The following is a 16435-nucleotide window of genomic DNA, read 5'->3' as shown; positions in this document are numbered from 1 at the left end:
CTCCCCTGTTCATGCTCTGTCTCTCTCTCTCTCTTGCAAAAATAAATATTAAAAAAATTTTTTTTAAAGGCTCAATTTTCTGTGACAGGACTTTGAAGAATATTTCTTGGTTTCTACCACACAACAGCCAGTGAGAAAGTAGGGAAGCAGATGCTTGGCCTGTCAGTTCCACAAGGCAGAAAAGATACATATGGATAGATACTGATGTGGATTGATACTACAGACAGAGGTAGACTTTGCATATCTGTTCACAGTGAGGATGAGAATTCAGGGCTCAATTAAAGGAGCTGGGAGAGTATGTTCTGCTTAGAAACCTATTCTTTAATTTCTACAAAGTCCCCTCTGCTGTGACCTAAGAGCATTGCGAGGATGAGGCCTAAAAGTAGGGTAAAAGACGTGGTTTAGGATATTCTGACAGGGGTGATGCTAGAGTCATTGTGACACTCTTCACATTGGCTATTTCCCTAAACTGAGTCTACAAGCTACATAAATCGATGAGACTTCTAAAGAAGGAATAACTAGGAGCGCCTGGTTGGCTCAGTAGGTTGAATGTCTGACTTCAGCTCAGGTCATGATCTCCTGGCTTGTTGAGTTCGAGCCCCATCTCAGGCTCTTGGCTGACAGTGCAGAGCCTGCTTCAGATCCTCTGTCCCCCTGTCTCTCTGCTTCTCTCTCTCTCTCTCTCTCTCTCTCTCTCAAAAAATAAGTAAAACGTTTAAGAAGGAATAACTATAAGACATTTTACCAAAGACGCTTGGCCTGTCACTTACATATCATCCCTTATGTGGGAAGGAGAACTGGGTCAGCATTGGGTACAGGTGTGTATGTGGCCCTCACCCCTTACCCATTTCCCCAGCCACATGCTTTTGGGGTCAGGTCTGTCCCTGGTGAACTTGGCCTTCATTTTCTTGCAGAAGTACTGCGGGGCAGTGAGTGGGAAAGGCAGGGCCAGGGCTACCAGACATCTGCCTTCTCTGTGAGCAGAGAGCCCCAATGGGGTATGCTGATTGCATTTACTGAAGTTTGGCCTCCTTCAGGTGGAATAAACCATTAACACCAGGCACTTCCTATGACATCTGGGTTTTTCTTCAGTGTCCCACTCAAATACTCCTTTGACATAATCTAAGAAATATTTAATTGAGTGTTAGTGAGTCTGGTTGTCTCCAGTGGCTCTAAAATGGCCACCCTTGCCAAACCTTACCTGTGTCAACTGCGGAGGTATCACCGAAGGTGTCACACACGTGTCAGCGATGGGTGCCTGGAGCCCTCCAGTGTTGGCTGGTCTGGTTCCAGCAGCCTTTGCCAGACAGACTTCGTTCAGGGCCTCTCTTCCTTCGAGTTTAAAAGATCAGTAAAGACCCAAAGGGAGAAGGAGCTGTATGTGAAAGAGAATGTCTGCATGTCTCTGGGCTTCTGCCAGTGGCCAGGGAAACTGCTAGCTTTACTTGGGGAATGTGGGACTAAGACATTAGGATAATCAAAATATAGATTCTTAGAACTGAGGTAGGCCACTCGAGAGAATGGATGATGACCTAGACGCATTACCCTTCCTACTGCCTGATACCGGTCTTTACCTAGGCCAATGTCTGCACCTATGCACGTCAGCTTTGGCTGTTCCCTCACCCTAATCTCTTTAATAGCCAAGTTTATGCTTTCTTGGTCCTCCTCAAGCACCTCCTCTCAGATGTTTTTCATTTTATTGGCAGTGACAGTGCCTTTATCATGACTGGAAATATCAAATTTCCATGTTTTATGCCTCTAGGGCTCACTCAAATAATACCCCTATTAATAATTAGATTCCTGTTTTTGCTGAGGAACAGGCCTTGAGATTAATTATAGGGCAGTTTGGACTGGAAGCATGTTATGTCACTTCTGAATTTGGCAAAGTGATATGATTTTGTGGTCATTCCATTTGAAGATGACAATATGCCGGAAGTAGTTTTAAGAGCCCAAGGTTTGGAGCTCCTCGGTGGCTCAGTTGGTTAAGCGTCTGACTTTGGTTCAGGTCATGGTCGCACAGTTCATGGGTTTGAGCCCCATGTCAAGCTCTCTGCTGTCAGCAGGGAGCCCACTTCAAATCTTCTGTCCCTCTCTCTCTGCCCCTCCCCCACTTACACTCACTGTCTCTCTCAAAAATAAATAAATTAAAATGCCCAAGGTTTGAATTGATGTTTGACTTAGGCTGTATACATTACAAAAATGTTTAAAGACTCAGCTGGTATTCTTGGGTCTCTTGTTTCTTGGCCTTGCCAACATGGTCCCTTAGAATTGAGATTTGCTAAAACAAAGTAGAATCATTCCGGTTTACTTACACACACACACACACACACACACACACACACGTACAGAAAAACCAAAATAAACCCCAGTCCTCTGGAATCTGACCCATAAATTTGTGGAGAAAAAGCAACACTGCCCTATGTTGAGAGATGACAATGACTCCATCGCCCTGCCCTGCCCCTTCTCCCACATTGAGGACAGTACAGGTTTCTTTTTCTTTCTCATCCTTCCATTTTTTCTTTCTCCTCTTGTCTTCTTTTGTGAATCAAAAAATTTACATATCAGTGTGTCAAATGGAATATTCTTTTCAGTGAGGCCCTTTTATGAGACTGTGCATTTATTCTAGCAATGGCTGTTGGGCCAACAGATTGGAAATTTCCGTTTCGAAGGGATTTTTCAGAACTAGTTAATGGAGCTGCATGAGAAAATTAGTCTGTCTGTGATCTTGTGCAGCTCCCTCATTTGCTATATTCTCAGTGGCTTGAAGGCTTCCAGGGGTCAGTTCAGCCTCCAGAAAGCAAGGATTTGTACCGTTGGATAGTTGAAGTAGCATGTCTTCAACCCTGAAGAGAATTCCGAAATCCACGCAGAGGAGTTCTAAATATTTTGAACAAAAAACAGCAATGCTTTCAAGATGACACTTTGAAGAGGTCTGGTTTAGAATGTGCAGGCCTTAATGGAGCTGTTAAGAAAATGGTTTGAACATTCTGTGGCTTAGGGGCAGGCATCCTGGTAAGATGCTGTGTTTTTATAAAACTGATAGCTGATAGAGAACACTGACATTTATGACCTTACTTGACCTTTAAAATAGGGAAAAGTTGGTATTCTTGTCTCACATTTACTTATGTGAAGCCTGAGACTCAGAGATGGAGGTGATGTTTCCATGTCCGTAATCTTTTTCCGTTTTTGCAAGCTCCCTGTCTCTCTGGCCCTCAGTTTTTTTTTTTTTTTGTTTGTTTGTTTGTTTTTTTGTGTGTTTTTTTTTCATTTTTCAAATAACTGGTTTGCCTGAGAAGACTACCAAGGCCACTTTTAGCCCTGCAGTCCTCTGACTGGTAAGTTTGACATCTTTCTTCTTTTCCATCTTATGTGCCACCAATAGTTACATATGCACAGGGCCTATGGACAGAGCAAACTGCACAAAAATGAGATACGTCAAGACCTACTAGGGACGCTTGGGTGGCTCAGTCGGTTAAGTGTCTGACTCTTGATTTCATCTCAGGTCGTGATCTCACGGTTCATGATTTCAAGCCCCATATTGGGCTCTGAGCTGACAATCCCTACTTGGGATTCTCTGTCTCTCCCTCTCTGCCCCTCCCCTGCTTGCCCTCTCGTGCTCTCTAAATAAAGAAACTTAAAAAAAAAAGGACCTACAGTGATTTCTCAAATCCAGCCTGTATTGGTACCTCCAAAAAGTCTTCTGAAGTCCTTCACCCACATGTACTGTCTTCTGTCTGAACTCTACTTACTGCATTTGGAATCCAGTCAGACCATTTTGAATTTAATTATCTCAAAATTGTTGATTATGAACCTCTTTTCCCCACAAGGCTATGCTTTTCATGAGGGCAGGGCCATTTAGGAATTGAGCTCAGTGCTGGCGGCAGAATAGATTGTGCTGTAGTAATAAATTAACATGACAAAAGCTTGCATTTTGCTTGTGCTAGGTGTGTAAGGGGTAAGCCAGGAGCTCTGTGCCATCACTCTCTGTCAGGCTGATGGGTTTCCACTGTGTTAAGACTGTGCTATCCGGAATATGTGGCCTCTTTGATTCCTATAGCAGGGGGAGAGAGGTGCTGCAAGGGACATTGCTTTTCCCACAGCCCTTGTTCAGAGTGAGTCACTTGGCCCTGCCTGTCAGGGCTATGGACTCCATCGTGGCCCTCCCAAAACATATGTTGAAACCTTAATCTCCAGTGTGACTATATTTGGAGATAGAGTCAATAAGGAGGTAATTAAGATGAAATGAGTTTGTAAGGGTGGGGCCTTGATGTGATAGGATTTGTGTCCGTCTAAGAAGTGACCCCTGAGAGCTCACTCTCTCTGCCCTGTGTGGACACAGCAAGATGGCAGCGTCCTGCAAGCCAGGAAGAAAGACCTCACTAGAGCTGACAGTGATGGTGCTCTGATCTTGCATTTTAAGCAGAACGGAGAGAAAATGGATGTCTGTTCTTCAAGCCCCCCGGTCTGTGATATTTTGTTACAGTAGTCGGAGCTGACCGATGCAGTTAGGAAGCTGGCACATGCCGGGAAGCTGGGACAAGTGGTTCTTTGGTGAGCAGTGAATGTTCCTGCCACAAGTGGCAGAATGTGGTCAAGACAGACCTGGTTTCCTGCTCCCGGGGAACTCAAGAAACCTATTAATATGATTTGTGGCGTTCAGTTTTTCTACACTATTTGCAACCAAACCACAGGTAATTATTAGTTTTGAGTTCTGTGTACTTGGATAAAACACAGAAAAACTGAAAGCTTAACCAGATGAGGCACGTGTTGCAATTTACACAGCGGTATGAGGCCTGAAATGTTTTTTGTTCCTTGCAGTATCTCTACATAGAAAAGAAAAGGAAAGAAAAGAAAAGAAACTGAGAAGCACCGGAGCTTAATATAGAAAATTTCCTTCAATACAGTTGTAGAAATAAGCATTGGGGAAAGAAGCCTTTATGTTCATCATTTTGGGAGTGATCCAGTTGCCATAGTAATAACAACCCTGCCTGTATGCCCATCTTGATTTCCTCCTGAGCATGAGTCTGTCTTTTTAGTCACATCCTCGGTAATGGAACTTTGAATAAATTTCATGTTCTCACCATCTAATGCTAGGATTTATGATGTGATTTGTGTTGTTTTGCTGTAAGGACAGGGTAACGGGAATTATGATGTCAGAATATAATCATGACAATACTTATTCTTTTTACGGTGTAAAAACAGCAACACACATATATCACAACTGATGAAATGCTTATTAAATCATGGTAGAGATGGAGAAAATAGCCCAAATTTAATTGTTTCTTTAGAAAAGATGTCAAGTAGAATCGTAAGTTTCAAGCTTAAGAATTTTTTTTCCCCTTTGTATGTTACTTTTTAAAACCATTTTTGCCTTAGCGTAACTTTTAAAATATCGTTTCATAAACTAAAGTAGTTGTCTGGAATTCCTTGAAGCCTATGGTTTGGCTTCAGCGGGCTTTAAACAAATACACTGTCAGAAATCAACGTGGATACGTTTCCAGCAGTTAATGCCCTAGTCATAGTAGATATTTTGTAAAATCAATAGCCTGAAATATCAGAGGATTATGGTTGTATCAGATACCCCAAATGCCTAACATTGTTTTAATTACTCTAATAAAAGAAAGCTGGGTGGATTAAAAAAAAAAAAGCAAAAAAAAACCTTGCTTATAAAGAATGTTCTGCTCAAGCCAAAGCAAATTTTTTACAAGTTCTTTAAAAAATCTGGAAGTATTTAAGCGCTTTCCTCTTCTTATGAGACAATGCCTGTTACCCCGCCAGTGCTGTGTCGTACAATATTCCCCTTTATGACAACAGGCCTTAGGACAAGTTGATCAAATATGTTGCTCTAGTTGCATTAATGATAGGCTTAGATATTTGGACCCTCTTTCTTACTGGCGCATAGAAATAAACATATTTAATGTTCTAGTGCATGGACATTGAAGAGCTCTCCTGAGGTTTTCCAGTTTAGTTTGGAGCCATGGTTGGCCCAGAGGCCATAAGAACACCGTTTTAGTCAGAAGACGGACAGAAGTCACTTTGCCGGAGTGGAGATATGTTTATATCATAGCGAAAAGATTGATGATAGGAATAAAGAGCTGTGATAGAAGTTTGGATTCATCCACCCCATTGTGTGTACTTGGAACTTTTCCCATAAGGGACCTCATTCTGGTTCTTATGAAAAGAAGTCCAAGATTTCCAAAAAAGGGATTCCCATTCTTCAACCAGATATAGAGTACTGAGGGTATAGCTTCTGTTTGCCAGAAAACCTCAGTTTGTACCAGAATGTTGGGATAAATTTTTCTGGGTCTGGGTGGGGGTGAACGTGTCAAATGCATGCTTGGAGTAATTTATGGGACACCCATGCCGTGTAGGTTGATCAATCACAATGTGACCTTACAATGGGTCCTAGCTCAGGATAGGCAAAATTTGCATTTCCATGACCATCTTGAATAATTTCTGTTAGTTTGCCTATTTGATAATCATATATGATTCATTATAATTAATCTAGAAAGTGGCTGTTGAAAAGCCATGACTGTTTTCAGGAAGATAGAGCTGCTTTTTTGTGAGCACTGATTAGCAGAAAAGGGGTGAGCTGGGAGGGTAGGGTCAAGAAGAGGAGGCCCATCCTAGTATCACTGATCACACTGATCTAGGTCAGGGTGTGATGCTAGGCCTAGGAAGTCTGCATCATCATGGAATGTACTGTATCAGTCCAGCAGGCAGGAGACATTTAAGGAACCTTGCCCTTTATAGGATTTCCCTGACACAGGAAACCATTCCACTTACAACCTCCAGTTATCTTCTACCCCTGCACTGGAGCCTTTGTAAAATCATAGAATTTAGGCACATCAATGAGTATTAGTAATTAGTCTGTACTTAAAACTTTATTGATGAGGAAGCTAAAGTCTAGAGAAGTGAATTAGTTGCTTCACATCTCGTATCTCTGGTTGGTGAGGACTGAAACTGAGCCTTTCTGGTTGCTACTCCAGTGTTCTTTCTACTATTCCATCCTGGCTTAGCCCATCTCTTGTGGTCCCGGGGTGTTCACAAGGAACCATTGCTGTCTGTGTAAGTAGGCTCAGGCTGCCATAGCAAAATACCATAGTCTGGGTAGCTTAAGCTATCCAAACTTACTTTCTGCAGTTTGGGAGATAGGAAATCTGAGATCAGGGTGCTCACAGATTAAGTTCCTGGTGGAACTCTTTTCCTGTTTTCAGACACCCACCTTCTTGATGTGCTCACAGGAGAGAGAGAGAGAGAAAGAGAGAGAGAGAGAGAGAGAGAGAGAGAGAGAGAAAGAGAGAGAGAGAGAGAGAGAGTGAGAGTGTGTGTGTCCCCGTCAGTCAGTCAGTGGTTTATGCTGTGGTCTTTGTTCCCTTCCTTGTAAGTACACTAATCCCACCCGGGAGCCACACTCTTATGACTTCATCTAAACCTAATTACTTCCCAAAGGCCCTGCTCTCTTTACCATCACGTTCGAGGTCAACGCTTCAACATAGGGATTTGGGGGATGAGGCACACATTCCGTCTGTAACACTAGCTTAGCGTGAAAAGACAGCTGTATTTCCTGGGACCTGTCTTAGTGAGTTCCACGTTCTGCAGGGTTTTATGATTAAGCCATGGCTGCTCGTGGGCAAGAGGTGCAGAGTGGGCTCTGTTATTTTTGCTTCGTGGACTTGGTCTTCTTACCAAGACGTGGTGGGTGACCAAAAAGATCTGGATGTCCCCAAAGTGAAATTTGCTGCTTGAACATTGATATTAACTGGTTGAATTATTGTCATTCAGTGACATCATGTTGTGTTTCTCGAGGAGAATTAAAATGAAATCCACATGATTACACATCTTTCCACAGCATTAATTCTCTGAGCACTTTTCACTAGCCTGAGCACTTTTGTGAAAACCTGAACATTTTTAGGAAAAACATAATACCTTCTTTTTCTTTTCATGTTTCTTAAAAAATTTTTAAACTGTTTATTTATTTTTGGGAGAGAGAGAGAGAGAGAGAGAGAGACAGAGTATGAGCAGAGGAGGGGCAGAGAAAGAAGGAGACACAGAATGTCAGGCTCCAGGCCTGAGCTGTCAGCACAGACCCCAATGTGGAACTCAAACCCATGGACCACGAGATTATGACCTGAGCCGAAGTCAGATGCTCAACTGACGCTACCCAGGTGCCCCTCTTTTCATATTTCTATATCTAAATTACTTCATGTATCCTTTCTTGACAAATTGAATCTGGCATGTGGGATACTGAATAATTGTTGGGTTACTTAGTCCTTTGTTAAATAAACCCAAGTTTCTAGGTGAGGGGCCTGGGCAAAAGGGTCTAATATTGATTGTGAGCCTGGTACATGCTGGCTATCTGACTGTCTTATACGTATTGTCTCAGTCCTCTTGAGAGCTCTCAGGAAATGGGCATTTTTAGTTACGTTTTATAGAGTTTGAATGTTTTGCCCATAGTAAAATACATGGTTAATTGGTAAAGTGAGGACCCGTCTTGATCCAACATCAGAAGATATGCTCTTACCATTTACTCAGTTATGGGTCATCTTTATTACACTACTTCTCATTTGGTCCACAGGGAAGGTGATTGTGTGGAAAGATCAGTTTCACATTCAGATAGCCCTGATTCTAATGGACCTGGAGATGCCTGGGTATTTGCTTTGTGGTAGGACATCTTTTGTTGGGGATAGCATTTGTTGGGGAGAGATCTGGTTCTGTGCTTAACTTAAAACCTCCCTTCTACTCTTTCTTTGAGGAGTAGTATAGCTAATGGGCTTTTAATAATTAGCCAATTTTGGGGTTTTGGTCCTCTGATAACTGTTCATGTTGACCTTAAATGTGATTTCTTCATTTTTTTCCCCCATAAATGATATACTCTTTGCTGTTAATTCTCTTTTACTCTTGAGAGGAAGTATCAGATGTGGAAAACTGTACTTTCATAAAAACAATCTTTTCCCCCTCTTTTTCTTCCTCTTTATCAATATTTCTGTGTTTGCCATTACTTCAAAGATGCCAAATATTTCAGTGGACACCATCCAAAACATTTTGCTTTGGGAAAATGAACTATGCTGTTTCCTTTTCCCTCTCTCCTGATTAATTTTGCTATCTAACTACAAATGAAATCCCCGATTTGGAAAACTCTCCATGGCTTAGCTCTACCTCATTCTCTGACTTTCCCCACCCACTGTCTCTGTTCCTTCGTCCTTGGCCTGCCTTCCTCTGCCCTTCGCCTCCCACCCACCTGTGCCTGGGTCCTCTCCCAGTTGGTGGTCAGTCTTGGGCTTAGCCAGCGCTGTTCCATCTCTTTGGAATCTGGCTCTCCAGTCCAGCCGTTGAGTCACCGCCTGTTTGAGCCCCTGCCCAACACAGCCCTGCAGCACTCTTGCAGGAGCTGCAGTGAGTCAGCCTTCTCTGTTCTTTCATGTTTTACTTCAGTGAATCTTAAAAATCTGCATTACTTTAACATTTTAAGTTCTGTTTGTGTCTTTGGCTCCAGTGCCTTTTTCTCTTTGAGGAAACGTTCTTTGTTTAAACTCAGTACTTTATGCATCAGTATGCAATGGTTCCTGATAACAAAGTAAAATGAGTTCTATAGATGTAATAGGGGTAATTCTTAAGAGTATTTTGATATTATTGTTTTTAAATGTCTTAAAATTTTTTTAAGTTTATTTTGAGAGAGCGAGCAAGCACAAGTCGGGGAGGGGCGAGAGAGAGGGGAGAGAAAGAATCCCAAGCAGGTTCCGCACTGTCAGCAAGGAGCCCGATGCAGGGCTCAGACTCACGAACCTTGAGATCATGACCTGAGTCAAAACCAAGAGTCAGATGCTGAACTGACTGAGCCACCCAGGTGCCCCTTAAATGTCTTTCTTTAATAGGAAGGCTAAGTAGTGGCCCTGACATGGTGGCCATCTTTGTGGAGTGGCCCTTTTACTACTGAAATATCTGAACGCCTTTAACAAATTTATGATAAGAGGCTAACACATGGCCAGCATTTGAACATTTTATGGGTTGTACTCACACGAGACTCAGCTGAGACGGCAGATGGGGATCCAGCCGATGCTCTGTTTACTGAGCGCTGTGTCCTGATGCAGAACACATCTTAAGGGTCACATTTTTCTAATCCCCATAGAGGGGCAGAAGGGATAGGGAGGCCCTTTTTGGACATGCATCGTTTGATCTCACCACAGTCCTTTGTAGTTGGGATTATTGTCCCACTGTCCCATTACCAGCCCAGAGAGGCTGGACAATCTGGTGGACATCTCTACTCACAAGAGAGTAGGAATTTAGATCCAGGTTTACTGACTACAGCCCAGCACTCTCTTCTTTTACTCCCTACTGGACCTTCCTAACCCAGAACCTGACACAACACAGCCAACACTCTTAGAACGAGGATATTATAGGTACTAGTAATTTTAACATGGGAAAATGAGATCTTATGAAACCACACTCCAATATTTATCATAATCTCTTTAAATTATTGTTCATGTCTAGAACATTTCCAGTGGTGAGTTTTTAGGTGACAAAAATTATGGGCCTTGGTTGCCAAATGCTAAGTTTTGAACTGTCATTCCTGCTCATATATTTATAGGGGGATGTAAAAAATGCAATCACAGCTTAACTTGAATGTCAGGAAAGCGCCACGGCAGTACCTCAAAACTGAGTTGAAGTCAGAAGTGTTCTCAACTAGGTCAAGATTTTAAAAAGTACGTGATCCCACAATCTGTTTATTCTTAGCAACTAATTTAAAAATTAAAGGTTTTTGCACCATTGCTTGCAATAATTTTGTGTTGTAAAAGTTAAAACATGGGTATTCATGGAATAATCGTAACGATTCTTGCATAGCTTTACTTTCTCGGACGTTCTAGTAACACAGGAAGGTAGGAAAGGTCAGTGAATTATTTTCTTGCACTCACTCTTCTAAGAACCATGGTCAGTGCACTGGTGAAGTGGGGCTGGTAGTAGGTCTGTTTGTTCTTCTCTTTTCTGTCTCGTTTGCCTAAGTCTCGTAGAAGGAAGCTCTGCCTGCGGTGAGCGTCTCTGGAGCTACTGATATGAGGAAGGAGGTGAGACAGAAGAGATGGTTAGGAGTGCACCCACCCAGACACACTCCTGAGGTAGACATGAGAGCAACAGAAGTCCTCCAGGTTGGCTTTAGTGTCTAGTAATTTGTATTTCCTAAATCACGTCGTACGACCTGTCAGTATGTATCGAACACAGAACCCTCGCCCTGGCAGAAACCATTGAAGCCATCTGCTTTGAATCCTGGGCATTCCTGGCAGATGGTCCTCCAGCTTCTGCTCCCAGTGAAGATGTCAGCATCTTCTGTTGTTGAGGAGCATTTGCTGTTGAAAAGGTTTCCTCCTGAATGACATAAGTCCTCTCTTTAGTCCTACTAATACCTTCATCACGCAGCTAGCCTTCTTTAACATATCTGTACTGTGCCATCACGGTCGGACATAGTCTTACTCTCCTTTCTTCACTGGATGCCCACAGGACCTGGTTGCCAGACCCGGCATCGTTCTGCTTGCTGCTCTAGGTGGGTCGTGCATTTGCTGAATGCTGGCATGGACGTGTGGACTTCTGTGTCCCCCCAGTGTGCAACCTGAGGTGGTGAGCTTTTTGAGGAGCTGCAGCTCGATGCTCATTTGACAGGATAGATTTTTCTTTCTGGCTTGAAATGGCTAAATATTGGTTATAAATTTTTTAGCACGTTTCTTCTGGATTCCTCACACATAAGATACGCCTTGAAATGAGAGACAGGCTTTCTCTGAAAATGTGGTGAGTGAGTCACGTAGGAGAAATTCCATTTGTGTTTTTCACTTGTAAAAATCACCTCAGTCTGGGCATGAAAACGCAGTTCGGCAGAGCCAGTCATGGGTCCTTGGGATGGTGTCTCACAAAGAAGCAGAGTCTACCACTCTGAGAGAAGAACATTCTGAATGCAAACCTCATCCTATTCTACGTAATTCTCCCCAATGTGACCTTCACTGTGGAGGAGAGAGCATCCGCTTCCTCCTTCTTTTCCTCTAGGCGCTTCCTCCATCCAAATAAGACCTCACAGTGTTGGGTAGTCTCCTGTGTGACAGCCTTGCCTGTGGCCTCAAAGGTCTCTCAGGCCTTGTTTCTGGCTCACGTTGAAGCCTCTTCATAATTAACTACCTCAAGAGGCATGTGTGAGACTTTGTGCCTTGCTGTAAGCCTGACTTCATCCCTTGCAGCCTGTTATTATCCTGTGTAGACCCAATTTTGAGAGGAACACACGGTTTTGTGGTACCACCTACACCGTCATTTATTTAATCGATTTGGATGGTTTGTGCTGCTTTTGGCTGTGGACCTGCAAAAACAAAGCCATGGGATAAAGCAGCCCGAATCCTGTAATGAAAACCTCGTACCTTTTCTGAAGCCTGTTAGAGAGAAAGAGAGGAGAGAGAGAGAGAGGGAATTTATTTTTACCCTACCAAATAAAACATTCTAGGAATCTGAGGTGAAAATTGGATTTTAACTGCTGCTAAAATTTTGCGCATATAAAATCAGCAAGTGCTGAAAGTTCTGCCTGATTAAAGGGAAGAGCCTGGAGAGTCTGGTGCAAGAATGATCCATATCCGAAGCACACTGGTGTCTCACATAAACCTCTTTGATAAAACTGGAAATAAACATTTCTGGATGTAAGCTTCCTGTGACTGAGCTGAAGGAGTCTGGAAACTACCCGAATCCAGTCATGGTTGCTTCTCTTCTGTCATGTTCTCCTTTGTTGGAGTGTTCACTCCACCCCCCCCGCCCCCCTTCCCCCCTCCCCCCCCCCCCCCCGCTGCCATCTCCCTGCCCTTCCCTCACCCCAACCCCCATCATTGACTGCTGTTGAGAGCACATAACATCCTGTTGAAATCCCTAAAAAACCACAGAACCCTGAGGACTTGAACACTATCATTCCCTGTGCCAGGCCTTCCCTGGTTTGGTTTTACAATTCGAACAGGTAGTCACTTAGAGCCTTAGAGTCACTTAGAGCAGAATGCTATCTGCCTGGACCCAGAAGTCTGCTGAGTGAATGGTGTCTGCGATCCACTGCCCTTCTGAGGGCCGCCACCTGCCCGGACGTTCTTGTCACCATGTTGTGCTCAACCAGCCTGGGTGCAACTGCTAACTTTTCTTGGTCTGCAGAGAGCCACTGCTTGGTGGCCTGTAGCTAGGTTGTTTGATAGTTCCTTAGATTGCTTGCACCTTCCATCCCTCAGAAGTGATCGAGCATGGGCACTGTGTACTGGGGTATAAAGAGACGTAATATACATCTGTGTTTAATTCACAAGCATAGCGGAGGCAGTGGAGCCGTGTGGGATGTGCTGTGGGGTACGGAGAGAGGAGGCGCTCGCTGAAACTGAGGAGACTGGATGCTTCATGGTGCCGGTTCTTCAGAGCTGTGGGTCACGGTAAAGGTTCTCCAGCCATGGTGCCGGTTCTTCAGAGCTGTGGGTCACGGTAAAGGTTCTCCAGCCAAAGGGAAAAGGATGGCTATAGGGTATATGCCAAGGAAAGGAAACTGCTCTGGGAAAGACATTTGTTCAGAAAATAAACAATCTTTTAGGGTGTCTGAAGGCTAGATGTGGGGAGGTACAGGGGGACACAGAGAAAGTCGTATGCTCTGAGGCAGGGTAGGGAGGACCCTTGTGTACCATCCCAGGGAGTTTGCAGTCTTCAGACTGTGGGAGTCATTTAGGGGTTTGAATCAGTAGAGTGATGTCATCAGATTCGTTTTCAGAAAAATGACACTGGAACCCGTCGGGAGGACTTTTTAGAGGTTGAGGCAGAGGATGGCAGAGTAACTTCTCAGATGCGGGGTCTGGGCTTAGCCTACAGAGTATCGGTGGAGAGCCAGGTTGCCCTTCTTGCCTGAGTGGCCTCAGAATGGGTACAGAGAGTAGGATCTGTTTGCCTTGGCCCTTCCTGACCCCATTGGATTGGTCTGACTTCCAACCCTTGCCTCTCAGGCTCTTCAGACATCGTGTGATTAACCAGGAGATGAGATGCGTCTTTATATTTGACAACTCTAGCCCTGCTCTTCTACCTACTGTCCTTGCTGAAACCTGCCAGCACCTTTCTTGCTTGGCTGACCTCCCTGGGTCAGACCACTTGGCTGTCTGGAGCTTTCATCTCTGCCAAAGCTGATCTGGCACAGCCAATGATCATTTCTCGTACTGTCCTTTCCTGCCAAGGCTTGGTATTATAGGAAGCCCCAAAGACTCTTGTAGATGGGACCTGTGCCATAGTTTCCGCGTTTGCACACATGCCACAACCTCAGAGCTCTGCTTCCCAATGATCCACACCAGAGGTTCCAACAGACAGTTAAACTAAATTTTAAAAGTTTATGTTGAACTTTGAGTTGAGGTTCTTCTCAAAGGAAAATCAAGCGGGGGGTGGGGGTGGGGGTGGGGGAGGTAGCATTGGAAATAGGCATTTTATAAAGTGCTCTGAGCAGTGACAGATTCTCGTAAGACTCTAAAATGCCAAGAAGCTCTTAGAAATATGCTTGTTCATTAGTGTTGTATGGATTCTGTTCTGGTGTTTTGGTTCAAAGTTTGAGTTTTTTGTGTTGTTTTTTTTTTTTTTTTTTTTTCTTTTCCCCTTTCTAATTGTGTCGGTAAGAAGGGAACTGTTTTATAATGTGACGGTGAAGCACAGCAGTGTTCTAGAGCTGGGACATCCTGCACTCAATTAACCTCGAATTTCACATCTCATCACTGCAGTGTGGCAAGGCGCTCCCTGGCCTTTCGAAGCAGGAGGATTGCTGTGGAACTGTGGGTACCTCGTGGGGCTTTAACAAATGCCAGAAATGCCCCAAGAAGCCGTGTAAGTGACGTTTCATTATTCCTTTGAAGGTTAATGTAGCGTATCGCTTTCCTTACGATAACTGTTCATTGGTGAGACAGGCTTCGACTTTCAGAGAACTCTTAGAGAATTGTAGAACATAGTGCTGCAATTTGCACGTCCAGAAACCTTGCTGCTGGTCCACGAAAGCTTTACTGTCAATTCTGTGTTGTAAAAAGCAGGTATCAGTTGCCTTCTCCAGTTTGATCACTTATTTCTAAAAAAACATTTTAAGAAAGCAGTAAGCTAAACGAGGTTCTTTTTCCTCAGGCAAAGAGAAAAGAAGCTGTCTTTAAAATTCATAAGTGTTTCGGGCGCCTGGGTGGCTCAGTCGGTTAAGCGGCCGACTTCAGCTCAGGTCATGATCTCGCGGTCCATGAATTTGAGCTCCGCGTCGGGCTCTGTGCTGACAGCTCAGAGCCTGGAGCCTGTTTCAGATTCTGTGTCTCCCGCTCTGTAACCCTCCCCCGTTCATGCTCTGTCTCTCTCTGTCTCAAAAATAAATAAACGTTAAAAAAAAATTAAAATTCGTGTTTCAAAAACTGACAAAAAGTTAATGAAGCTGCTGTTCCTTAGGTTAAATTCCTTAAGTGAAATTTTTATCAATTTTTATCAAAACTTTTATCAATAGCCACAACAGCCATTTGGTATACCATAAATGTTCAGATTTCACTGAAAAAAGGCTAAAATGGAGAAATGATTGGTTGCTGATCTGGACAAGACAGGTCTACAGTCTCTAGAACACAGTACTTTCCCTGCCTTTTCTTAGTCACCACTTTTATACCATCACAGTTCTCTGTGACATGAATCTACACTGATACCCCATCTTCTGGTTAGTCTATAAATCATAGTTTTTAGAACCTATTGATTTGAATAAATCCAGGTTTATGTCCCTCTGTTACTTTTTTCCCAATTATGCCAGTATTTTTAGTTAAAAAAATTTTTTTAATGTGTATTTATTTTTGAGAGAGAGAGCGAGAGCGAGAGAGAGAGAGAGAGAGAGAGAGCGCGCGCGAGAGAGCGCGCACGCACAGGGGAGGGACAGAGAGAAAGGGAGACCCAGAATCTGAAGCAGGCTTCAGGCTCCAAGCTGTTAGCACAGAGCCCGACACAGGGCTCAAACTCATGAATGGTGAGATCATGACCTGACCGGAGTCAGATGTTTAACCAACTGAGCCACCCAGGTGCCCCTATTTTTAGTTTTTGAACGTAGCATTAACTTTGGCTGATTTCTAATAGAGATTTTTTTGAAAGACAGAAGTAACTTGTTTTTTGTAATACACTTAACTCATCACATTTTCCCCAAGAAAGCAAGTGATATTTTTCCTCCATTGTCTTCCTTTGCCTGCTGTAACTGAAGATTTTTATAGTAGGTTTTTACACTTCATGTTGCAAGAAATTTCTCATTTGCTTCAATTGGATAATTTTTATTTACTCTTCTTAAGTTGATTTGATATTCTCATCTGCCTTTCACACCTATGTTCAGTCTAGAATCTGTCATCTTGGAATCACTGCTCTACAGGTGTGACTTATGTACTATTTGTTCTATGATCATTATAATTGGTTACAAATAATT

At 43.3% G+C, this 16435-nt stretch overlaps 1 protein-coding gene across 11 annotated transcripts in view; it reads left to right on the top strand.

Annotated features, from left to right (window-relative positions):
* Positions 1 to 16435, top strand: part of LTBP1 (latent transforming growth factor beta binding protein 1) — a 406554-nt gene that overhangs the window by 216998 nt on the left and 173121 nt on the right. For all 11 annotated transcript variants that reach the window (XM_030311335.1, XM_030311333.1, XM_030311336.1 and 8 more), the window contains one exon: positions 14739 to 14841. In XM_030311335.1, the coding sequence (XP_030167195.1) occupies positions 14739 to 14841 (103 nt within the window). The remainder of the gene's footprint in view (positions 1 to 14738; positions 14842 to 16435) is intronic.

Source organism: Lynx canadensis, chromosome A3 (genome assembly GCF_007474595.2).
Source record: "Lynx canadensis isolate LIC74 chromosome A3, mLynCan4.pri.v2, whole genome shotgun sequence".
Lineage (NCBI taxonomy): Eukaryota > Metazoa > Chordata > Mammalia > Carnivora > Felidae > Lynx > Lynx canadensis.
The sequence above is the reverse complement of the archived record's forward strand: the minus strand, read 5'-3'. Positions and strand labels throughout refer to the sequence as shown.